This window comes from Pan troglodytes, chromosome 10 (genome assembly GCF_028858775.2).
Source record: "Pan troglodytes isolate AG18354 chromosome 10, NHGRI_mPanTro3-v2.0_pri, whole genome shotgun sequence".
Classification (NCBI taxonomy): Eukaryota; Metazoa; Chordata; class Mammalia; order Primates; family Hominidae; genus Pan; species Pan troglodytes.
The window spans coordinates 29,840,957-29,867,593 of NC_072408.2; the positions used below are offsets into that span (position 1 = coordinate 29,840,957).

The 26,637-nt window shown below is 43.4% G+C and overlaps 2 protein-coding genes across 9 annotated transcripts in view; one reads left to right on the forward strand and one right to left on the reverse strand.

Annotated features, from left to right (window-relative positions):
* IRAK3 (interleukin 1 receptor associated kinase 3) overlaps positions 1 to 26,637 on the reverse strand; it is a 120,620-nt gene that overhangs the window by 57,073 nt on the left and 36,910 nt on the right. Inside the window, exons 1-2 of one of the 7 annotated variants that reach the window (XM_063786389.1) lie at positions 6,855 to 7,138; positions 2,071 to 2,379 (exon numbers count right to left, since the gene is read on the reverse strand). The exons of 1 other annotated variant lie outside the window; for it this stretch is intronic. Coding sequence is in view for 3 of the 6 variants with exons in the window: in XM_522458.9 (XP_522458.5) it covers positions 6,855 to 6,987 (133 nt within the window). In the remaining 3 variants the exon portion in view is untranslated. Of the gene's footprint in view, positions 1 to 2,070; positions 2,380 to 6,854; positions 7,355 to 26,637 lie in introns of those variants that run through there. 5 more of the 7 variants (XM_522458.9, XM_063786387.1, XM_009424981.5 and 2 more) reach the window with 5 other exon arrangements.
* The window catches only part of TMBIM4 (transmembrane BAX inhibitor motif containing 4), a 32,667-nt gene continuing 32,098 nt past the window's right edge, over positions 26,069 to 26,637 (forward strand). Inside the window, exon 1 of one of the 2 annotated variants that reach the window (XM_001162654.7) lies at positions 26,069 to 26,399. In XM_001162654.7, the coding sequence (XP_001162654.2) occupies positions 26,303 to 26,399 (97 nt within the window). In that variant the 5' untranslated portion in view covers positions 26,069 to 26,302. The remainder of the gene's footprint in view (positions 26,400 to 26,637) is intronic. The other variant, XM_016923080.4, reaches the window with a different exon arrangement.

The window sequence follows — 26,637 nt, forward strand, 5'->3', positions numbered from 1 at the left end:
CATTAATTTATTCAGAACGTACATATTTACTGAGTGCCTGCTCTGTGCCAAGTACAATTTTCGATGCTAAGAGAGTCAGCAGGAAACAAAGGAAGGAAATATCCCTGCTCCCTTGAAGCTTATTTCTAGATGAAGAATAAACAAATAAACATATATATGTTTACATATATATATAGTTTATTTTATATATACATAGAGATACTTACATACATGAAGTATGTGAGAGGTGATAAATGATATAGAGAAAAATAAAGTGGAAAAGAGGCATAAGAGAGTGGTGGGGGGGTGTCAGTTTTAAAAGAGTGGCCACGGCCAGGTGTGGTGGCTCACACCTGTAATCCCAGCACTTTGGGAGGCCGAGGTGGGTGGATCACCTAAGGCCAGAAGTTCGAGACCAGCCTGGCCCACATAGTTAAACCCCGTCTCTACTAAAAATACAAAAAATTAGCCTGGTGTTGTGGTAGGTGCCTGTAATCCCACTCGGGATGCTGAGGCAGGAGAATCTCTTGAACCCGGGAGGTGGAGGTTGCAGAGAGCCAAGATTGCACCATTGCACTCCAGGCTGTGCAACAAAAGCGAAACTCCGTCTTAAAAAACAAAACAAAACAAAAGAGTGGTCAGAGTAGGTAATAGTTAAACAAAAACATGAAGGAAGTGAAGAAGCAAGCCTACAAGTTACTGGCAGGAAGAATGTTCCTTGCGTGTTCAAGGAACAAGGAGGCTAATGTGGTTGGAGTCAAGCAAACAAGAGGGAGAAGAAAGTGAGAAAAGCCACACAGGACTTCAGGGTTTGCTCTGACTGGCCTGGGAAGCCGCCAGAGGGTTCTGAATAGGGCAATGATAGCATATGCTTTACAGGCATCACAGGCTTGCCAACTGCTGGGCTGAAAAGACACTCAAGGAGGTCAAGGGCAGTAGCAGGGAGTCTGAGCCCAGTCAGCCAACTGCTAAAATAGTAGAGGTGGGAACTGATGGTGGTTGGTGCCAAGATGGCTATGGTGGCAGTGGTAGGAAATGGTCAGATTATTAGACAGATCCTGAAGGCACAGTCAGCAGCATCATTTACTGAGAGATAGGATGTGGTTTGTGAGAGAAAGTGACAAGTCACAAAAGGCTAATATATTTGGCCTGAACAAATGAAGAATGGAACTGCCATTACTGAGATGGGAAAACTTTGGGAGGGCTGGGGGAGCATTTCTGAGCTGTTAAGTTGGAGATGTCTGTCAAATAGGCAAATAGATGGATGAAGATGACATTCCAGAGGGAGACTTGGGCTAGAAATTTGGGAGTAGTATACAGATTGAATTTATGTGAATTTAGCAGATAAACAGAAGAGACAAGGTCCATGGACTAAGCCCAGGAGCACTCTAAGACATTGAGATAAATCTGTAAGAAGAGAAGAAATTAAGGAGCATGTAATTTTTTTTTTTTTTTTTTTTTTTTTTTTGAGAGGAGTCTCGCTCTGTCGCCAAGGCTGGAGTACGGTGGTGTGATCCCGGCTCACTGCAACCTTGGCCTCCCAGGTTCAAGGGATTCTCCTGCCTCAGCCTCCCAAGTAGCTGAGATTACAGGCACCCACCACCACGCCCAGCTAATCTTTTGCATTTTTAGTAGAGACGGGGTTTCACCATGTTGTCCAGGCTGGTCTCGGACTCCTGACCACAAGCAATCCACCCGCCTCAGCCTCCCAAAGTGCTGGGATTACAGGCGTGAACCACCGCGTCCGGCAGGGGCATGTAATGTTCTAGAGCGGAGAAAGCACTTCAAGAAGAAAGGAGAAAGGAGTGATCAACTATATCAAATAAGATCAAAACTTTGAACCAACCATTGGATTTAGCTGTAGTGACTTCAGATGACAGGACTTTCAATGGAGCGGTGGGAGGTGAAACCCTGACTGGAGGGGTTCAAGGAAGAATGGAGGACCTGGAGTATAAATAGCCCTTTTGAGGAATTTTACCATAAAGAGGAACAGAGCAGTGGGGTGTTAGCTTAGAGAAGTGAGAGCTAGACATAACATTGTCTAACTAACTTGTGACAGAAATAACACAGTGGTCAAAAAACCAGGCTTACCTGGGAGCGGTGGCTCACATCTGTAATCCCAGCACTTTGGGATGCTGAAGCAGGAGGATTGCTAGAGCCCAGGAGTTTGAGACCAGCCTGGCCCCATCCATACAAAAACTTCGCCAGGTGTGGTGGCATGTGCCTGCAGTCCCAGCTATTTGGGAGTCTGAGGTGGGAAGTATCACTTGAGCCTGGGAGGTCGAGGCTGCAGTGAGTTGTGATTGTGCCACTGCACTTCACCCTGGATGACAGAGTGAGATCCCATCTCCAAAACAACAACAGCAACACAAAAAAAGCAGGCTCTACTGCATATGGTGACTTCCTTCCAAAAAGTAAGAAACAGAAAGAGAGGGAAGTGAAGTAATTTTACAGGGCAGATATCTGACAGACGCCATCTCAGCCATGGTTAACATAAGCAGTGATAACTCCTGTAAATAGTACCGACCCTGGATACAGGTCAGTACTTTATGGTTTTCCTCCCCCAAATCCATAACCTCAGTCTGATCATGAGAAAAACATCAGACAAATCGCAGTTGAGGAACAGTCTACAAAATAGTGGATAAGTTCCAACCAATATTCCTCAAAACTGTCAAAGTCATCAAAAACAAGGAAAGTCTGAGAAACCATCACAGCCAAGAAGAGCCAGAGGATACGACAAATAAATGTAATGTGGTATCCTGAATGGGATCCTGGAACAGAGAAAGGACATCGGGTAAAAGCAAAGGAAGTCTGAATAAAGCATGGACTTTAGTTAATAATAATGTGTCAATATTGTAATGAATGCAGCACACTCATGCAAGATGTTAATAATGGGAAACTGGGTGCGGAGCGTACGAAGGATGTAGAGTATCCATGAACTCTTCCTACTATCTGCTAAACTTTTCCATAAATTTAAAACTGTTCTTAAAAAAATACATCTAGGCCAGGCGCGGTGGCTCACGCCTGTAATCCCAGCACTTTAGGAGGCTGAGGCAGGCAGATCACCTGAGGTCGGGAGTTCAAGACCAGCCTGACCAACATGGAGAAACCCTGTCTCTACTAAAAATACAAAAAAAAATTAAGCCGGGCATGGTGGTGCATGCCTGTAATCCCAGCTACTCGGGAGGCTGAGATAGGAGAATCATTTGAACCCGGGAGGCGGAGGTTGCGGTAAACTGAGATTGCGCCATTGCACTCCAGCCTAGGCAACAAGAGCGAAACTCCATCTAAAAAAAAAGATAATAATAACATAAAAAAACACATCTATTTAAAATTTAGAAAGAAAAGAAAAGAAAAAAAAGAACATAGAATATGCAGTCTGATCATCTGGTTAGAATCTTAGTGTGCCATTTAGAAGACTGTGACTCAAGGCAAGTTACTTAAATTCTCTGAGAATCAGTTCACCTATCTATAAAATGGAAATAGGAAGAGTGTCTACCTGATAGAACTGTTGTGATAAGTAAATGAGATAATCCATGTAAAATGCTTACCACACTGGCCAATAGTAAGCCTTGACAGGAGGTAGCTTTATTATTATTACTACTATTATTTTGAATCTTTATTGAATATACAAACGCACACTTAATGTGATTTTACATTTAATTTTTAAAGTAATTATTAATGATTTATATAATAATTTCCCTTTTCTTTCTTGAGAGGAAGAAAATTGAATACAGCCTATTATATATCATTTGCAAAAAGCGTTTCTCAGTACATCGTAAGTGTTGAGAGGTTTTACGGTGTCAGCTGCTCCAAATAATTTAATTTAAATACCAATCTATGGTAATGTAATCAGATGAGTTGTCTCCAGAGGTTCTGTATGTACTACCTTATCATGTCTGTAACGTAAACAACATATTTCATTTGGGCTTTTGGGCTCTTGCTTTCACTAAAAGCCATAAAGTCATCAATGATAACCACAGAATATATTATCTTGTGATTACATTATTTTTAATAACAATACTTGACAAAAGTGATTTGAAGAGTACTATGTAGAATATGTTTAAAAATAAAAGTAATTAAATGAAGTAATGAAAGAATGTAGTAAAATATCTGTTATATGAAGACACTATTAAAAAAGAGAATTTGGCCTAAGCAATGGCTTATCAATCAGGTTGTGCATCAGACTCACTCCTGGGGTTTGACAAAAAATGAAAGAAGGGGAACCCTCAACCCAGACTTACTGAATCAGCAGCTCTAGGAGTGGGACCTGCATCTGTGTATTTAAAAGACTGCATAGGTGATTTGTATTTGTGAATGATTGGCTTACCTTATCCTGCACACACTGGTCATATCATATAGGCTGCTATATGAGCTGCCTTTGTAAACATAACCTGACACTCACCGTCATCAAGAATCATGATCGGCTCGAGAGAGCTTTACTTAGTATATTACAGTTGTTTTCTACATTTAAGCTTGGGCTGTCAGCTGTCCTGAGCATACAAAGGACTGCCTCTTTGATTCAGTCCTCTGTCACTCTCCTTCCCCTCTCGAAGGTCAAGTTTTCCCTACCTGCACCTCTTCCCCTCTTTCTCCCTTCGCTGTGCCCACAGGAAAACTCGGCATGTTTAGCACAGGCAGTTGCCTCAACACCCTGAACTGGGCTAGCCTTGCCTTCTTGCTGAGCCAAGAACTTGTGCAGCACCTGGTCAGGGCCAGCTCAGTAGTCCAGGCAGTCAGTAGGCATGACCACCTGCACAATGAATTACAGCTGAAGTATCATGGAGTAAACATTTTAGACCCTTTCCCTGGGAGAGAATGAATACACCAAGGGACAACGGCCAGCTTATATATAAAAATAGAACTCTGCAGGCAATGTACATCAACCAGTCCAAGAAACCAACCTACTGTCTACAGTATCTAACAAGTTAAACTATCAGTAACTGGGTTAAACTGTAGCAACTAGCCCAGGCAGCCAAACAAGAACCCCTGTAGCAACCTGTCCCAAATGGCCAGGACTTGAATAATTACTGACCACTTCCTCAATTTTTGCTCCTACTTCCAACTTAGGGCCAACCAGAGAAAGCCAATTATGTACCCCTAAACAAACACACAAAATACCCCCTTTAGGTAGCTCAACTACAGCTTCCCCATATCAACAGCCTCCAATCAGGACATAGCTGAAGCCTTCTTCTCCCACCCTCCTCCATCCTCTGTCTGCTTTTGAGTTTCTGCCAAACACAAGCAATGGTGGCTGGCTCCCTTGCTTTGAAAAAATAGCTTTTGTTTGTTCTCATTTGGGGGGTCCTCATTCATTTTCACCACTAGGAAAATAGGGCTGCATGCTTGAAATGGATCACTGAATTGTTCTTTGATGCCAGAAATGTCTGTACTTTAGGGAGGCTGTTAGATGTGGCCAGAAAGAACACAGCAGTAAGGGGAGAAGTGTAGAGTGGCTGGGGTTAAGGACATAAGCCTTGGATCCAGACTACCATGGTTCAGATCCTGGCTCTTCCACTTCCAGCTGGTGAACCTGAACAAGTTACTTAACCAATTTGTACCACAGTTTCCTGACCTGTTAAAAAAACACTGGCGATGATAATGACTCACAGAGTAATTGGAGAAGTTATATGAGACAAGCCATGTAAAGCATGAATATCTGGATTTCAATGCTATCAACAGAAAGAGAGAGAATAATCTGCCTCACTAATTTACCACACCCACCTGGCCCCATTCACCAACATTAAACTGGACTAAAAACACTTTTCTTTCTCAAAGTCAGTAACTCTAGGAAATCAACGGGTATAAATACTGTCCACGCCAAAATCCATCTCAAAAAGATCTGATGGAGAAGTGACCTTATCCCTCAAAATCCCTCAAATGCACACTGGAAATCTCGTTTTCTAGAAATCAGACTTTTTTTTTTCTTAAGGGCCATAACTTAAAATTACAGAGCTTAAAATATATAAACATTTTTTGTATAACCAGAAGCCCATTGCTACAATTCAAAGACTGTGACCATACTGTTCATCAGTAACAAAGAAAACTCTCCTCTTAGGTCTTCTGCTAGTCCTGGTAAGAAAAATCCTATTTCAGACCATTAAAGCTATTTTGACATAATCATGATTCTTTTCAATAAACATTAAACATGACATTGTGGAATATCAAATCTAACCAAAAATGCCTGTACTTAACACAACAAAGATTTTTGTCCGAATTATCTCTGGCTACACTCAACACTTCCAGCAGGCAGTTGCTCAACTTTCCAATGTCTGCACAAAATACAGTTCTGAAGCCATTTTTTTAGATTAAAATAAAAAGCCACTCTTTAGCATAAACCTTCATTCAACGAAATTGGGTAAATAAGATTTAATTAAGAAAATTAGGAGCCGCGTTCATTGCAAACCGTAGTTTACTTTAGCATTTCACTTGTAATTAAGTTAGGGGCTTAGGGATGCATTGAAAACACCAAAGGATAAATATCTCAAAGTTCTAAAAATGTCTCAATACTAAAATGATGTTCTGGGGTGATTTTGCAAGGACCAGAAGACATCATACATTGCGAACCCAGTGAGGGTGGCATCGCGGACGAACAGAAGATGCTTTCACGCTGGTTATCTGTCTTTCCCAGGCCTCGGCTCCCTTGACATTGCAGCGATACCCAAAATTCTTTGAAAGAGAAGGGAGGGAAGGCATCTGGGTCTCAGGGAGTCTCTGCATCCTCCCCAGGAAAGGAAGGGGCCGGCTCCCTGGCGGGAACCTCCCGGAGGCCGCGCCAGCCCCGCGAGGGACCCCAGCCATGCAGGGCGACGCCGAGCGGGCCCCGCGGCGCGCTGGGCTCCCCCGCCGCCCCCGGCCGGTCCCCGCCGACTCACCCAGGCCGCGCCAGCCCAGCGCGCCGTCGCAGCTGTCCAGAACCGCGCAGAGCTCTCCGAGCAGCGCGGGCGGCAGGTCGAACAGCAGCGTGTGCGCCGACAGCGCGCCGCGGGCCCCACAGTTCCCCGCCATGGCTCGGTTGCCCGAGCCCCGGGGACGAGGCGGAGCCCAGGTCCCTGCACGCCTGCGACAGGCCGTTACACAACCGCGGAAATCCTGCTTCCACGACGGCAGCAGAGCCCTAGGAACACGCCGTTCTCCGGTCACTGCAGGGGCGGTGCCCACGTGACGCAAGGCGCGCCTCGCCCGAGATGCCCCTGCGTCCGCCTGGCCAGGCCTGGGGGTTACCCGACCCGGGTTCTCCCTTCTCTGGCTTTGCGCCCCTTCACACCTCTGCGGTGGGGACGGAGCTGCCGAGACAAGCAGAGTGAGAACTGGAGAAAGCCCAGAGCTCAGAGCTCCCAGGAGCCCACCGTGCCCCACGGCTAGGCGGTCTCCTGGTGTGGACGGCTAGAGGTGTCATTACTTCTTACAAAAGTTTATTTTTGAAAACTTCTCCCTTCCTTCCTTCTTCCCTTCCTTTCTTTTCTTCCTTTTTTCTTTGTTTTGAGTCAGGTTCTCACTCTGTCGCCCAGGCAGGAGCGCAGTGGCACTATCTCAGCTCACGGAGCCTCCACCTATTGGGCTCAAGCGATCCTCCCACCTCAGCCTCCCGAGTAGCTGGGACCACAGACGCACGCCACCAGGTCCGGCTAATTATTTTTTTTCGTTTTTCGTAGAGAGGGAGTGTCGTTATGCTGCCCAGGCTGGTTTCAAACTCCTGGCCTCAAGCGATCCTCCCACCTCCGGCTTCCCAAAGTGCTGAGATTCAGGGTGTTAGCCACTGTCCCCGGACTACTTCTTTTTTATCCTGTCAGAAAAGCTATCCATGTTCATCGAGGAACACGTGGAAAACCCAGAAAAAAAACTGAAAAAAGAAGATAATCACTCACAACCCCACTCAGCCCATCACACTCTAAATGTTTTGACACATTTTCCTCCCAACTTTTACTGAATTTAAACAGATAAAAATGTGCATATATGGGATTATTATTGGAAAAGATGAGTGTAGATACCAACAACAGAAAAACAGAAAAGACACCAAATCAGAGTAAAATTATGTTCGTTTTCTTCACGAGGCGGCCTCTCCTCCATACACCTACTTGGTTTTAATAAATTTTCTTCCTCATGGGCTTCCTTGATGAAATATCGTTCCATCACTTTTTCCTTCCTCAAAGTGCTTCACACAATCTTCCTTTTTGCCTTCAACATGGAGTTTAAGTAAAATTATTGTTTTGAAATCTTCACGGAGTTTAAGCAAAATTGTTGTTTCAAAATCTTCTAGGTCACATGAGGCATGCTACCAGTGACAAAAAGTTGTTTTGAAAGTGGTGAGAAAAATCTCAGCCTTAGTGACTGGAAGAGTGGGCAGTGGCCATCAAGTGAAAACACCAGAGGTGTTTTGAAACCTCTCAGATTGTAGTCTTTGGAATAGCTGCCCCTAGAGATCACGAGTGATGAAACACTATCATTTCATGCCCCTACCTGAATGGTCTTGTCAGTGAAAATACTCCATAAAAATGTATCTAAAAACTGGCAAAGCCCATACTGTGTGGGCAAGAATTTCAATATCCCGTTGTTCAAGGTTTTATTGTCAATCTGTACACACTATACACCTACCTACCTTCCTTCCTTCCTTTCTTCCTTCCCTCCTTTCTTTCTTATTTTTTTTTTTTTTAGTCGCTCTGATCGCCCAGGTTGGGGTGCAGTGGTGCGATCTCGGCTCACTGCAACCTCCACCCCCTGGGCTCAAGCCATCCTCCCACCTCAGCCTCCAGTGCAGCTGGGACTACAGGTGCATGCCACCATGCCTGGCTAACCTTTGTAGTTTTTGTAGAGACGGGGTTTTCCCATGTTGCTCAATCTGGTCTCAAACTCCTGGGCTCAAGTGATCCACCTCCCTAGGCCTCCCAAGGTTCTGGGATTACAGGCATAAGCCACCACACCCGGCCCTCTATACATCTCTTAAAGGGACTACCTGAACATGCTGAGCAACAGAGGCAAAAGGCCATTAATTATTTGGTAGCTTTTGAATTGCTACTCCAGGGAGGCAAACTCACTCAGAGGAAACAGGAAATCACTGCAGATGAGGGAAGCAATCAGAAAGGCCTGCTTTACCAGATCTTGTAATTTACCAAGAAGCAAGGATCCTAAGTGAAAGCTAGAGTATGTGAAATTTCCTGTATTTTCAGTGTTGGCAGTTGTTCTCAGACCATGTTCCCTTCCTATTCCTAAAACTGTCTTGAGTTTTGATTTTTATATCATCAGGTTGTATCATCATGGTTGCTATCAACTGCTGATCTCCCCGACTCCAATTCCTTCTCCTCGTTTTTAGACTCTCTAGCTCCTGGCTCATTGTTGCTCTCTCCAGTACTAATCCTGTCTTAGTTCTCAGTGATTTAAAATATATGTAGAATAACTATTCACAATAGCAAAGACATGGAATCAAGCCAAATGCCCATCAATGATAGACTGGATAAAGAAAACGTGGTATGTATACACCATGGAATACTATGCAGCCCTAAAAAGGAATGAGATCATGTCCTTTGCAGGGACAGGGATGGAGCTGGAGGCCATTATCCTCAGCAAACTAACACAGGAACAGAAAATCAAATACTGCATGTTCTCACTTATAAGTGGGAGCTGAACCATGAGAACACATGGACACTTGGTGGGGAACAATGCATACTGGGGCCTGTCAGGGGAGGGGGTGGGGGAGGCAGTGAATCAGAAGCAATAGCTAATAGATGCCGGGCTTAATACCTAGGTGGTGGGATCATCTGTGCAGCAAACCACAATGGCACATGTTTACCTATGTAACAAACTGCACATCCTGCACATGTACCCTAGAACTTAATAAAAGTTGATGAAACAAAATTAAAACACACACACAGACACACACACACACACATATATATATATGTAGAATAGATGGTGATCTTTCCAATGCCCTGGCCTCTCATTTCCTTGACTCCTCTTCTCTGGTGACATTGTACTCCACCCAATGCTCCATTTCAGACACTCACTCCCATGAGCGTCCCCTAGAATTTGTCATTATCAATAGCTGCATCCCATCTATAATTTCTTTCATGAATCCACTATCTGATCATACCTCCTGTCTTTCTAGCACATTCCCTCTAGTACTCTGACCCCAACAATCCTGTCCCTTCACCAGATATCCAATCCAAAATCTTGCTGCCTCTTTTCTGGCTCCACCTTCTTGACATCCTCACTTTTCTGCTTATCCATTAAGTCTGTGGTCAATTATTTTATTCACTCCTTTGCATATGCTCTACATTCCCTTGCTCCTCTCTCACTTTGTTGAGCTCTCTTGGCAAGTTTGCAATCCTGATTAAATCCAATTTTCTAAGTTGGCTCCGCACCCATGCACCTGAGTGTAGCTGGGGAACGGGGTGGAAAACCAAAATCCTGTTAATTGAACTCAATTTAAAATCAAGGCCAAGACTCTCAAGTGGGTCCTTTATGCCACTGGACAAGCATACTATGCACCTTTAGCCCATGCATTCTTCTGGTCTCCTTGAAAGCTATGCTATACTTTCTTTTTTCTCAACTCCCATCATCCTGTCTTCCACCAATTATCTTGAGAATATTTATTGAGAATACTGATGCATCAGGAAAAAACATCCACGGAATCTCACTACTACATCGAACTATCTACTAGCATCTGTGCCAACATACTCTTTCTTCTTGTTTTCCATGGATGAATTATCTAGGGTCCTATGTAAATCATTATACTTCGTTTGTGCACTGGATCCTATCCCTATTACCAATTCAAAGGCATCAAGGGCACATGCTTTCCCTGGTCCCTGTTACCTGATGTTTTTCACTCTTTACCACCTCAATTCCATCAGCATACAAATATGATGTTGTTTCTTTCAACTTAAACCAAAAAGTTTTTTTAATTTTATTATTATTATACTTTAAGTTTTAGGGTACATGTGCACAACGTGCAGGTTTGTTACATACGTATACATGTGCCATGTTGGTGTGCTGCACCCATTAACTCATCATTTAGCATTAGGTATATCTCCTAATGCTATCCCTCCCCACTCCCCCCACCCCACAACAGGCCCCGGTGTGTGATGTTCCCCTTCCTGTGTCCATGTGTTCTCATTGTTCAATTCCCACCTATGAGTGAGAACATGTGGTGTTTGGTTTTTTGTCCTTGCGATAGTTTGCTGAGAATAATGGTTTCCAGTTTCATCCATGTCCCTACAAAGGACATGAACTCATCATTTTTTATGGCTGCATAGTATTCCATGCAAACCAAAATTTTTGATGCCACTTCCCCCTTCTGTCTTTGGCCCCAATTCTTTGCTCCCCTTTGCAGTGTCAAGCTGAATATTCTCACTGTGTCCAATGTTCTCCTCCCATCTTCTCTTAAACCAACTCTAATTAGAAGCACCCCTCCCACTTTACTCCACTAAAACTATTCTCTTCAGGGTCACACATGTCCACATCATTGCTACGTAAAATAATTAATTTCCAGTCCTCACTTACTTGACCTATTGGTAGTTTTGATACAGTTGATCACCCCCTCCTTGGAAACTTTCTTCATTTGACTTCTAGGACACCACATTCTCTTATATTTTTCACTTACCTCATTGATCACCCCACAGCTTCCTTTGCTGTTCCTCCTCTTCTCCCTGAACTCTAAATGTTGGAGCACCCCAGGACTCAATCCATGGTTCTTCTCCATCTGCACCCACTGCCTTGCTGATCTTAATCAGTTTCAAGGCTTTAGGTACCATCTATATACATCTATATACCACAGACTACCAAATTTATGTTTTTAGTCCAGACCTCTCTCTTAAATTCTAGAGTCATGTCCAAAATTGAATTCTTGATCATGCCTCTTAAACCTACTCTTCCTGCATTCCTCCCTGTCTAGGTTAACAGCAACTCCACCAGCTGGGTACAGTGGCTCAGGCCTGTAATACAAGCACTTTGGGAGACTGAGGCAGGCAAACTGCTTGAGCCCAGAAGCTCAAGACCAGCCTGGGCAACATGGCAAAACCCTGTCTCTACAAAATAATAATAATAATAATAATAATAATAATAAATTATTAGTAGCTGGGTGTGATGTTACACGCCTGTAGTCCCAGCTACCTGGGAAGCTGAGGTGGGAGGATCACTTGATCCCAGGAAGCCAAAGCTGCAGTGAGCCATGATTGTGCCACTGCACTCTAGCCTAGGTGACAGAGTGAGACCCTGTCTCAAAACACACACACACACACCCCCTCCAAACAATGCTCCCCTGGCAACTCCACCCTTCCAGTTGCTTGAACTAAAAACTACGGAGTCATCCTTGACTCCTCTACTCATTTGCAGCTACCAGTGTGACCCCATGTTCAATCTACCAGCAAATCCTGTCAAGGCTATTCAAAATGTGTCTAGAGTCTAATCAATTTTCCTCACCTCCACTGCTGCCATTCTGGTTTGAGACACCATCAAATATTGTCTGGATTGTTACAGTAGCCTCTGAACTAAGGATAGCTTCCACTCTTGCTTCCAGCACTGCAGTGAGATTGACTCTTTTAAATCCTATCTGTGTCTCTCCTTTGTTCAGAAGCCAGCAATGGCTCCTAATTTCAGTCAATAAAAGTCAAACTCTTTATATAATCTGCATTCTTTCTCCCCTTCCCACTCTGCTGCTTTGCCCTCTGATTTTGTTTCCTTATTCATTGTTCATTCTGCTTTAGCCGCAGTATCTCCTTGCTGGTCTTTGAACACACAAGAGAGAGCCCCACATTGGAGCCTTTGCACTTGCCACTCCCTTGCCTGGTATGCTCTTCCCACATGGCTAAGGTCTACTCAGACCCCCATAATTAAAATTGCCATGGTCCATGCACTCAGATTGGGGCTGAGACATGATTGAAATTGGTCCAATAATGTATGAGTTGGGGAATCATATTTCATTCAGATCTTTTCTGGATCAGAATAAGAACATGTAGCAGCTCTGGTCATGGCAGGGAACCGTTTTGCAACCACATGGACATCAATATTAGAATGAAACAAGCCCTGGGAATCATGACAGGAAAAACCTAGTGAGAGGAAAAACCAAGTCCTTGCTAATGTCATTGAGCAGTTCATTCATTCTATGCCTGGAGCCTGTCCTACTTGTGGTCTTATAACTATATGAGATAAATTTCCTTTTTAAGCCAGGAATCTTGTGATTTGAAGCCAAACGCATCCTAGCTGACGCACTAAGTGGGCACTTGGTAATACTCTCTGGTTTGTTGAGCGCCTACAAAACCTATGGGAAGAAAACTAATCCCTGTCTAAACCTGGAGTTCAAATGTATACACTATATCTGGTGGGATGTGAGATGTATGTGAAAACCAGATTGCAGAGAGAGGCAGCTGAGACCCTGAGATAAAATAAATGTTGGGAAAGAATGATTCTGGCAGCATGGGCAGAAGCAGTCTGAAGTCCTAGAAGTTCATGAAACTGGACTAGAACCCATGTAGACCCAGACACTTCAACCCCATCCTACCTTCCCAATGCCAGCATACATATTATCCGGAAAAGAGAGGACTATGGTTAAGTCACAAAACTGTTCCACTATGTGACATAGCCCTTTGCTGTGGGATCCTCTCCAACATCCCCCGCCCCCAAGTTTTGGATACCAGAAGAATAAAGTGTTTTCATCCCAGCTGGAAAGAAGAGAGCAGTGAACTGCAAAGACTAACAAATGGAAATGCCAAGGAAATCCTGAAGGACATGGTGACAATGGCACAGATACACAGTAATATCAGTGGCCAAGCCCCAGCTAAGCACAGGCACAAATCCTCAGAAATCTAGAAACAGGTGAGGGAGAAATGAGGTGAGGCAGACAACAGCTCTTAATATACATGAGACAAGTATCTTGGTAGTAGCTATTTTTACAGCCACCCTTAGGCATGGATGTTCAAAAGACTCTCAAGCTTGTGGGACCGAGGATATTTCTGGTTTGGGAAGTAATTTCAAAACACAGATCAAGAACCTATCCCATATTTGAGCTTCATCACTTACCTATAACCTACGACCTTACCCTAGAAAGTTATATATACACTGGGGTTCAAGGATAGAGTAAAGATCAGGAATGGGGTGAAGACATTTGTGGTACACATTGCTTGGTTATTTTATTTTATTTACATTTTTTTTTTTTTTGGTAGAGATGGGGGTCTTGCTATGTTGCTCAAGCTGGTCTCAAACTCCTGGGCTCAAGCAATCCTTCCACCTTAGCCTCACAAAGTGCTGAGATTATAGGCATAAACCACTGCACCTGGCTACTTGGTAATTTAAAAAAATGAATTGAATGTTTCTTAGGCTTTCATCACAATGACCTCATGAAAATAACCTGTAGCCAGGAGCCATGGCTCACATCTCTAATCCCAGCAATTTGAGAGGCTAAGCCGGGAGGATCACTTGAGCACAGGAGTTCATGACCAGCCTGGGCAACGTGGAGAAACCCCGCCTCTACAAAAAAAAAATATATATACAAAAATTGGCTGAGCATGATGGTGTGTGCCTGTAGTCCCAGCTACTTCAGACGTTAAGGGGCGAGGATTGCTTGAGCCCAGGAGGTTGAGGCTACAGTGAGCCGTGATCATGCCACTGCACTCCAGCTTGGGTAACAGAGAGAGACCTTGTTTAAAAAAAAAAAAAGAAAGAAAGAAAAGAAAATAACATGTGCTCATTATTCCTCCAGTTCTATATGCATGTGTGTGTATATACATATTTACATATTATATACACAGATAATATATAATATTTTAAAATAACATTCGGTTTGTGTTCTCTTATAACTCAATCTTTTCCCATTTAATACATGAAAAACATTTTTCTAAAAATCGATTATGTCACAACATGATATATACTAAAATTTTAACAATTATCCTCTTAGGATTGATGGAGGAAAAGAGTATTCGGTACTTCATTTTCTTACTTGAGCTTTTTGTGTTTTCAAAACTTTCTACAGTTATTATGTATCATCTCTGTGATTAGAAAATCCTCAACTCTAAAAAATAATTTCCTCCAACACTTTGTGATTGATCTCATTTGATTGTTTTCTTTCTAAACCATTTTCATGGCATTTTTCAGTTTAGGGTATGTTGCTATGATAACATTTGCCTAGTCACCACTGACTTTTAAAAGTCTGATTTTTATGTTTGAATAACTTTCAGCCAAGGGCTTTTTATAATTCCAATATTAGCTAAAGTTTTTTTTTCTTTTCTTTTCTTTTTTTTTTTGAGACAGAGTCTTGCTCTGTTGCCCAGGCTGGAGTGCAGTGGCGCCATCTCAGCTCACTGCAAGCTCCACCTCCCGGGCTTACGCCATTCTCCTGCCTCAGCCTCCCAAGTAGCTGGGACTACAGGTGCCCGCCACCAAGCCTGGCTAATTTTTTTGTATTTTTAGTAGAGACGGGGTTTCACCATGTTAGCCAGAATGGTCTCAATCTCCTGACCTCATGATCCGCCCGCCTTGGCCTCCCAAAGTGCTGGGATTACAGGCGTAAGCCACCGCGCCCAGCCTAAAGTTTTGTTTTTGAAGCAAACATTTATTTACCCCTAGGAACCCCAGACATGTGGGAAAAAAAAATCTGAGATTATGGCTAAACATTTTCTCTTTCATTAAAATACTCAGATTGCTTACAATTTGAGACTGGAAAACGACTTAGAGGTCCTAGTCCAACTCCTACAGTTTACAAGTGACACAACTGCTGCTGGCCATAAGAACTCTGGGTGCAATATTTATTGGAAAAATACTTACAAAAATGTTTATACAATAAAAATATTATTTAAGATATCCAAAATTTCTTTGGCATATAATGAACATAAATCTTGTGTATTTTCACTCTGAAGGATTTGACTTTCTGTCCAGGTGTGGTGGCTCACGCCTATAATCTCAGCACTTTGCGAGGTTGAGGCAGGTGGATCACCTGAGGTCAGGAGTTTGAGACCAGCCTGACCAATATGGTGAAACCCTGTCTCTACTAAAAATACAAAAATTGGCCAGGCATGATGGCACACACCTGTAATTCCAGCTACTTGGGAGGCTGAGACAGGAGAATCGCTTGAACATGGGAGGTGGAGGTTGCAGTGAGCCGAGTTCGCGCCACTGCACTCTAGCCTGGGTGACAGAGCCAGAGTCCGTCTGGAAAAAAAAAAAAAAAAAAGATTTGACTTTCTTTTCCTTGTCACTGAATAAATCTGCCAAATAAACCCTATCTTAGTCCGCTCAGGCTGCCATAACAAAATCCCACAGACTGCATAGCCTAAAAAACAAACATTTATTTTCTCACAGTTCTGGAGACTGGAAGTCTAAAATCAAGGTGTTGGCAGGGTCCAATTTCTGGGAAGGCTCTCCTTCTGGCTTGTAGATGGCCCCCTTCTTGCTACACCCTCACAAGGTCTTTCCTTGATGCATGCATATGGCAAGTGTGAACTAGCTCTCTGATGTCTCTTCTTATGAAGACATTTCATATAAAGACACTAATCCTATAGGATCAGGGCCCTACCCTTATGACCTTATTTAACCTTAATTACTTCCATAGATGTCCCATCTCCACATACAGCCACTCCAGGGGTTTGGGCTTCCACATAAGAATTTGGGTTGGGTGATAGGGCTTGGGGGGGTGTTAGAAACATTCAGTCCATAACAAACTCTCTGTGCATAATTTCAAGAAATGATGTTACATCATCAGGTTTCAGAGTATACATCCTAACAACACTTGGTCATTCATTATCCACATCTTCCAGTCTTTCACAGCAGTTATTGTTCCTCTTGTTCTTCTTGTACAGAATTTATTACATTGTTCTGAAATTTTATGGAAGAGTAAAGCTTGGATGTAATCTGGTGCCTTTATAATGAAGACAACAACAAAGGTCTGTATGTACAAATATTCAGCATATTTAGGTTTAAAAATCCTAGTAATTTTTCAGATCAAATGTCCTCAAGACTCATTCTGACAATTTCACATTTACCCTCTCATTACATACCATCGTTCTTGAATTTTTGCCTTTTTTGTCCTCCATGATGATACTCAGTATTTTTTTTTCCTACATACTGACTGTTTCTTCTGTTTTCTTAACTAGCTCTTCTTCTGGCCTGTATAATGTACCCATAGGCTGAATTTGTTGATCTTCTTATTTTGTCTTAGAGGTTTCATATAATCTCATTCTTCATCTATCAATCTCTAAGTCAACTACTTTGATGTTTGTGTCATCAGCCCTAACCTGCCCTGCAGATTCTCTTCTCACCTCCTGCATTTATTAAACAATTTCATTTGGATTTCTTGCTTTCATCTCAAATCATCATGTCCCAAACTGAATATTTCCTAGAAAATCAACTTCCTTGTTTCTGGTCACATGGGCCAAGGTAACTCTGAGTAATTTTGACTGACTGATTAATACTATCTTCAGAAGGATTTACTGAGCACCTCGTAGTAGGTACCTATATCTAATAAGTCACCAAATCTTGTTCTTCTGTAGTATTTCTGATATGTGTCTGGGTCTTTTCCAATTTGTTTGTTAGTTCATGTTTGAGGTTTTGCAGTATCTCTTACCTGGTGAACCCCTACTTATCCTTTATTACTCAATTGAAAAGCCACCATTTCTGTGTTGCAGGTTGAATTGTTTACCCCCAAAATGTACGTTTAAGTCCTAATCCTGAGTACCTCTGAATGTGACCTTAATTGGAAATAGGGATGCTGCAAATGCAATCAAGTTAAGACAAGCTCATATTGGATTAGGGTAGCCCCTAATTCAATGACTAGTGACTTTATAAGAAGAGAGAAATTTGGACTTGGAGACACAGAGGAGGAAAAGGCCATGTAACAACTGAGGCAGAGATGGGAATGATGCAGCCACAGCCAAGGAACTCCAAAGATTGCTGGCAACCACCAGAAGCTGGGAGAGGTGTGGAACGGATTCTTCCTCAGAGCCTTTAGAAGGAATAAACCATACACAGACATCTTGATTTCAAACTCTGGCTTCCAGAACCGTGAGAGAAGAAACTTCTGTTGTTTCAAGTCACTCTTTGTGGTAACTGGTTACAGCAGCCCTAGGTAACTGAAACACTTTATAATCTCCATGAAACCATTTATAATCTCCCCAGAGTTAATCATTTCTTTCTAGGTTCCATAACATTCAGTACTACTTTCCATCAGAACTCTTTTTTTGGTATTGTTTTCCTGTGGGTTTGTGGAGCATTGGTGTGTAGCAGAGGAGTCAGTCATCTCTGTGTACTTTGCATGCTGCTTGGCACAGAGTAACTTCCCAATAAATGTCTAATCAATGAAAGAAGTGATGACCTTGCCTTCAGCCAATAATAATTACAACTACCATTTAGTGAGCACTCACCATTTGCTAGGCACCGTGTTACTACTTTACACGCTATGTTCTGACAACAATTCTCCAACACCAACTGGGTGTCCTGCAATTCATCCCAATTCTAACACTACTGACAGATTCCACAAGTTAAGGACAAGGTCCATAATTTCTAACACTAACTACCCAGAGTTAATGCAGACCCCACAAGTAAAGGTCTTAGTCCCATGAATCAGCCCCCACTTCAGATGCCAGCTGCAAGACTCAGGTATCTCTAATCTATCTGAATCTCTGCCTAGCTAAATACAAATTTGAGAGTCCCCATGATTCCCTCCAAGTTGGATAACTCACCAGAACAATTCACGGGATTCCAGAAAGTGCTATGCTTATTATTACCATTTTATTATAAAGGACACAAATGAACAGCAAGATAAAGAGATAGGGCAGCAAGGTCTGAAAGGGCACCCAGGACGCAGCTTCCATGCCCTTTCCAGATGCTCCACCCTCCCAGAGCATCAATGTGTTCTAGTTTATTTGGCTGTAAATGCCCTTGTTCTTTTTAAGTAATCCACGAGCCTTACAAATCTCCACTAATCTGGCCACTAAAGTTGAGCTGTAAATAAAATTTTTAAGATAAAACAATTTTAAAGATAATTGCAACTCACATCTCCAGGACCTTTAATGTTGAATGTAGGTTAATATCCAAAAGCCAAAAACAAAACCGTTTTGTGTTTTCTGGCAATCCAGAAATAAGGACAGAATTGTAGTTTGAGAATAGTCCAGAAGATGTTTTAGCTTGGGGTTTGAGAGCAAACACAAATGAAAAGGAGGTGAGAATGATGAAGAGATGGTTAGAGGGAAGAGGAAGCATGCAGATAGGTCTTTAAAAATCAATAAAATTTCCTTTGGATTAGTGATTTTATTTACAAAGCACTTTCCTTGAAATTATAGCTTTAAAAGAAATAGAGAAGCATTAGATTACTGAGTTATTAGATTTCATGTCTATAAGTAAATGCTTTATTTTCATAAGATAGCTTTCTTATCTAAACTGAGAAGGAGCAAATACTTTTTCACTTTTTTACGACAATTTTTAAAATTTAAGTATAAAATATACACAAATCCTAAGTATAAACAGCTTGCCTCATTATCAAGAAGTGAAAGTTATGTAATCAGCCAGGAAACAGAACATTACTGAAATCCTGGAATTCCTTCTAAGTACCTCCTCCTGATGATTATGCCTTCCTCGTCCCCAAAGATAAACAGTTTCCTGATATGTAAGACCATAGATTACTTTTGTTTGCTTTTCAGCTTTACATTATTCTTTATGCTATTCTATATATTCTTTGCATTTGATTTCTTTTGCTTAGCATTATGTTTGTAAGCTACATCCATGAACATGTCAATTTGTTCATTTTAATTGTATAAAGTATGTGATTATATGAATATAATTTATTCATTTTTTCCAATAGTGGACAATTTGAGTTGTTTCTAGTTTTTAGCAATTAAGAATAACGTGGCTATGTATATTCTTGGTTATGTCTTTTGTAAACTTGTGCATGCATTTCTATTGGACACATACTCTACTTAGGAGTAGAACTGCCAAGTCATAGAACTTGCAGTGTATGTTCACCTTTGGTAGATACTGCCAATTTTCTAAAGGAATTGCTTCATCTACATAATTTGTGGGGCCCAGCAAGAAGTAAAAATGTTGGACCTCTTGTTCAAAAAGCAGGAAAAAGCCCTATTAAAGATACTTAAATATTAAAGCTTTTTTGTTTCTTTTGCAATCTCTTGACTTGCCATGATGTTTTTTATTTGCTATTTAATGTAGTAAATAAAAAATCATTTAAAATTATTAGCACAAATTTTGCCATTGATATTTATATTTTGCAATGATAGTTTTTTTTTTTATTAAGCTCTTGGTATTTATTAGCTCATTTAGTCCTTATGGCACTCTGAGTTGGATATTATTTTCTTTACTTTTCTTTTTTTTTTTTTTTTTTTTTTGAGACGGAGTGTCGCTTTTGTTGCCCAGGCTGGAGTGCAATGGTGCGGTCTCGGCTCACTGCAACCTCCGCCCCCAGAGTTCAAGCGATTCTCCTGCCTCAGCCTCCAGAGTAGCTGGGACCACAGGCATGTGCCATTGCGCCTGGCTAATTTTGTGTTTTTTTGTTTTGTTTTGTTTTGTTTCTTTTTTTTCTTCTTTTTTTTTTTTTTTAGTATTTATTGATCATTCTTGGGTGTTTCTCATAGAGGGGGATGTGGCAGGGTCATAGGATAGTAGTGGAGAGAAGGTCAGCAGATAAACACGTGAATAAAGGTCTCTGGTTTTCCTAGGCAGAGGTCCCTGCGGCCTTCAGCCGTGTTTGTGTCCCTGGGTACTTGAGATGAGGGAGTGGTGATGACTCTTAACGAGCATGTGGCCTTCAAGCATCTGTTTAACAAAGCACATCTGCACCACCCTTAATCCATTTAACCCTGAGTTGACACAGCACATGTTTCAGAGAACACGGGTTTGGGGGTAAGGTTATAGATTAACAGCATCCCAAGGCAGAAGACTTTTTCTTAGTACAGAACAAAATGGTGTCTCCTATGTCTACTTCTTTCTACACAGACACGGTAACAATCTGATCTCTCTTTCTTTACCCCACATTTCCCCCTTTTCTTTAGGACAAAACCGCCATCATCATCATGGCCCATTCTTGATGGTGGCTGTCTCTTCGGAACTGTTGGGTACACTTCCCAGACCAGGCGGCTGGGCAGAGGCGCTCCTCACTTCCCAGACGGAGCGGCCGGCGGGGCAGAGGCGCATCTCACTTCCCAGAAGGGGTGGCGGCTGGGCAGAGGTGCTCCTCACCTCCCAGATGATGGGTGGCCAGGCAGAGGCGCTCCTCACCTCCCAGACGGGGTGGCCGGGCATAGACGCCCCTCACCTCCCAGACGGGGCGGCCGGGCAGAGGCACTCCCCACCTCCCAGACGAAGGGCGGCCGGGCAGAGGCGCTCCTCACTTCCCAGATGGGGCAGCCGGGCAGAGGGGCTCCCCACATCCCAGACGATAGGCGGCCAGGCAGAGATGCTCCCCAGTTCCCAGACGGGGTGGCGGCCAGGCAGAGGCTGTAATCTTAGCACTTTGGGAGGCCAAGGCAGGCGGCTGGAAGGTGGAGGTTGCAGCGAGCAGAGATCACGCCACTGCACTCCAGCCTGGGCAACACTGAGCACTGAGTGAGCGAGACTCCGTCTGCAATCCCAGCACCCTGGGAGGCCGAGGCGGGCAGACCACTCGAGGTCAGGAGCCGGAGACCAGCCCAGTCAACAGGGTGAAACCCCGTCTCCTCCAAAAATACAAAAACCAGTCAGGCGTGGCGGCACGCGCCCACAATCCCAGGCACTCGGCAGGCCGAGGCAGGAGAACCACGGGAGCCTGGGGCAGGGAGGCTGCAGCGAGCTGAGACCACGGCAGCACAGTCCAGCCTCGGCAACAGAGGGAGACCGAGGGCGAGGGCGAGGGCGAGGTAGGAGGGAGGCAATGATAGTTTTAAATACAAATTTAAAAGGGCGTTTAATGCATATCTGGAATCACCAAAATGACACAATTTGTATTTCATAGCTTGTACATATTTATTTCATTCTTATAAGAACTGTGGAAAATTCACACAAAATTAAATCAATTATTTTTATTTCACTTCTTGATACATGCAAACTATATCAACACTCTCTACCTTCAGCTTATTGCAAAGGATAGCCTGAAAAGAAAAGGAACTATGATTGCCATATCTTTCCCTTTCCTTCTGTGTCTTTGAGTGTAAGTGGTTGACATTTACAGGGAAAGAACACAAGTAAAAAACTATGTGGGCCGGGCACGGCGGCTCACGCCTGTAATCCCAGCACTTTGGGAACAGAGGCGGGCAGATCACGAGGTCAGGAGATCGAGACTATCCTGGCCGATATGGTGAAACTCCGTCTCTACTAAAATACAAAAAAATTAGCCAGGCATGGTGGCGGGTGCCTGTAGTCCCAGCTATTCGGGAGGCTGAGGCAGGGGAATCGCTTGAACCCAGGAGGTGGAGGTTGCAGTGAGCCGAGATCGCACCACTGCACTCCAGCCTGGCAATAGAGCAAGACTCTATCTCAAAAAAAAAAAAAAAAAAAAAGGATGTGACAGCCTGTAATCCCAGAGCTTTCGGAGGCCAAGGCTGGAGGATTGCTTGAGGCTAGGAGCTCAAGACCAGCCTGGGAAACACAGCAAGACCCTGTCTCATAAAATTGAAGAAATTAGGTCCAGGCACAGTGACTCACATCTGTAATCCCAGCACTTGGGAGGCTGAGGTGGACGGATCACCTGAGGTCAGGAGCTTGAGACCAGCCTGGCCAACATGGTGAAACCCCGTCTCTACAAAAAATACAAAAAAGTTAGCCGGGAGTGGTGGCAGATGCCTATAATCCCAGGTACTTGGGAGGCTGAGGCAGGAGAATCGCTTGAACCCGGGAGGCGGAGGTTGCAGTGAGCTGAGACCTGCGCCATTGCACTCTAGTTTGGACGACAAGAGGGAAACTCCATCTCGGAAAAAAAAAAAATTAGTTGGGCATGGTGGCATGCATCTGTAGTCTTAGCTACTAAGGATGCTAAGATGGGGTGAGCCCTTAAGCCCAGGAGTTTGCAGTGAGCTATGATTGCACCACTGCCCTCCAACCTGGGCAACAGAACAAGACCCTATTAAAAAAAAAAAAAAGGATGTGAAAAGATTCCTTGGTCATTCATGTTTCTTAAAACATCATTGCCTTCTTTCTGCATTCAAAGTAAGTTCTTCTCGGTAAGGAAAGCTAGGCCTCTTGGGGCTGTCAGTGCCTTCTCTTCTCTTCCCTTTACTAAGTCACAGGTGTGACATGCTTATCTTTTACTAGCTTTGAGTCTAGCTTAACTCCCATACATTGCAGGTCTAACAGAATTCTGTGCTCATGGGACATGCTAAATGCTTAAATGCAAATGATTGGCAGGAAACAGTGGACATCCACATTGTGCATACCTCTTCTATTCATGTTCATGTTCCATTGTACTTTCAGACTTCACTTACAAAACACATGTTCAAAGGCAAAATTACTAAGTATTTCAAAATGGTGACAGCTGAGCATTAAACCAAGTGCAGAGTACTTCGGAGTCCAGGGCTCTGTGCAATAGCATAGGTTGCACACCTTTTAAATCAGCACTTATTTGAGTTCTAGATAATCCAGTTTTGCCAACACTTGATATTATCAATCTCTTAATTTTAATCATTTGGTGGGTGCTTAGAGATATCTAATTTTGGCATTTATTTACATTTCTCTGATCAACTTTTCATATATTAGCCACTTGGCTGTGTGTGTGTGTGTGTGTGTGTTAGGTTCCTGTTTCAGTCTTTTTTCCTTCTTTTTTTTGTTTTTGAGATGGAGTTTCGCTCTTGTTGCCCAAGCCAGAGTGCAATGGTATGATCTCGGTTCACCACAACCTCCACCTCCCAGGTTCAAGCAATTCTCCTGCCTCAGCCTCCCGAGTAGCTGGGATTACAGGCATGTACCACCATGCCTGGCTAATTTTGTATTTTTAGTAGAGATGGGATTTCTCCACGCTGAGGCTGGTCTCGAACTCCTGACCTCAGGTGATCCACCCGCCTCAGCTTCCCAAAGTGTTGGAATTACAGGCATGAGCCACTGCGCCCGCCTCCAGTCTTTTGTCTATTTTTCTATTGACTGTCTTTTTTTGGTCTGGATTTGTAACAATTGTTTTTGTATTCTGAAAAGGAGTCTTAGGTAGGTTATATGTATAGCAGATATCTTCCCCTACTCTATGGCTTCCTTTTCACTCTCTTATGGTATATTTTGATTACTAGAAATTCCTAATTTTAATATAATTTAATTTGGCAATCTTTTCATTTGAAGTTAAGTGCTATTTTGTATCTGGTTTCAGAAATCTTTGCCTTCCTCCAATCATATTCTCCTGTATCATTTTCTTTTAAGTTTTATTGTTTTTGCCTTTCACATTTAGATCCACAATCTATCTGGAATTTATTTTTTTTGTAACTGGTAAGAGGTAAAGGATCAAACTTTGCTGATGCTGTTTTTTGTCAATACAAAGGTGGGTTCCCAATTTAGCTCCAGTTTGTCCTCTATAATAAATTCCATTATTACGGCAGGGCAGAGAAAGAGGGGATGGCTTCAGGTTAGGATGGGAGAGAAAATGGATTACATTCCCAGTGTCATCTGAAGTAAAACTTTTCTCAGATTTTTCTCAGCAAGCTTTTTAAGTCCTCTCACCTGGAGAGTGACTAAAGTGATAGAGGCCATATCCCATTCACCTATCCATTCAACAAACTAAAGTAAAACGAGGGGCCAGACACAGTGGCTCACGCCTGTGATCTCAGCACTTTGGGAGGTCGAGGTAGGGGGATCACTTGAGCCCAAGTTTGAGACCAGCATGGGCAACATGGCGAAATTCCTTCACTACAAAAAATACAAGAAATTACCTGGGGGTGGTCACCTGACCTCAGGAGGTCAAGGCTGCTGTGAGCCGAGATAGAGCCACCGCACTCCAGCCTGGGTGACAGACTGAGACTCTATCTCAAAACAAACCAACAAAAACAAATTAAAATGATATGCTTGTAAAATGTTTGTAAAATCATAAAAGATAAAGTGTTTTTTTGTTTTGTTTTGTTTTTCTTGTCATTGTGGAAGTGAGGTTAGTTCTTTTGGCAAAGGCTTCTGAGAACATCAAGTTTAAGGATTTAGTTTCGGAATAGACTCTTCCACAACTGTTCTGAATTCCACTTGCTAAGTGTTCGGGTGTTGTGGTTAAGGTGAAGACTGGGCGATGTGGGTAGATCAGAGTAAACTCATCAAAACAATTCCAAGGGACCCTAGGATGACACTACTCTGGGTATGTCTACACCTCTTTATATTGGAATGACAACAATATCATGAATATTCACTCTAATCCATTGTATTTGCCACCATCATCTCTCTCTTACAGTAATACAACTTTATCCCTTTTTCTCTGCCTTTGGTAATGGCCCTCTTCAATGTATTCTACTTCTGGCCTAGGATGATCTGGCCTTTGTTTATCTATCCAGCCTCATTCTTTGCCACCTGTCCCCTACACCAGCTGAGCTTCACCGTCTCCCTCTTTGCAGACGTTGGTCCCTTGAGGCCCAGCCTACATCGCTGCTCTTTCTCTGGTTGGCTCCTACTTGCCTTTCGGGATTAAATATTACTTCATTCAGAAAGCCTGGTTTATAGAAAGTGCTCAATAAATGTAGGTATTATTATTATTTTAAAATAATAGAAGTGAAAATGCATCCTCGGTGTGATTATTGAAAAAGTGGATGAATGAGATGGGTATTTGTTGAGTGGATGGGTGACTGGGACATGGGTTCTATCACTTTAGCAACTCTCCAGGTGAGAGGACTTAAAAAGTGTGTTCAGGCTGGGCGCGGTGGCTCACGCCTGTAATCTCAGCACTTTGGGAGGCCGAGGCGGGCGGATCACGAGGTCAGCAGATCGAGACCATCCTGGCTAACATGGTGAAACCTCGTCTCTGCTAAAAATACAAAAAAATTAGCCGGGTGTGGTGGCACATGCCTGTAATCCCAGCTACTTGGGAGGCTGAGGCAGGAGAACCGCTTGAACCCGGGAGGCGGAGGTTGCGGTGAGCCGAGATCGTGCCATTGCACTCCAGCCTGGGCAACAAGAGTGAAACTCCATCTCAAAAAAAAAAAAAAAAAAAAAAAAAAAAAAAAAAAAGTGTGTTGAGAAAAGTTTCACTTCAGATGACGCCGGGAATGTAAACCGTTTTCTCTTCCATTCTAACTCGGAGCCATGCCCGCTTTCTCCGCCCAGCTGGAATTTTTGAAGCGAGAAAATCGACTCGCTGGGGGTTCGCCCGCCGACGCCGCACGGCTTGCTGGGGCTGGGCTCTTCCTCGCGGAAGTGGGGAGGAGGCGGTTGCGGTTAGTCGACCGGGACCGGTAGGGGTGCTGTTGCCATCATGGCTGACCCCGACCCCCGGTACCCTCGCTCCTCGATCGAGGACGACTTCAACTATGGCAGCAGCGTGGCCTCCGCCAGCGTGCACATCCGAATGGGTACGTTGTCCCCTCTCCAGTGCCTCCCAGCCGCTCGTCTGCACTGCTCGGCCTCTAGAAGCCGACTTCCGGCTTCCGAGGGAGAGCGGCCATCTCCTGGGACTCACAAGGAATGCTCACTGAGCTCCCGGCCCTCCTTCTCCGGGTACCAGAGGACTGGCGCCCTCCTCAGGGAGTCGGGGAGGCGCTTCCTCCCCTCCTCGCGGGTGTGGGAGGGCGCCAGGCCCAGAAGGCTTGC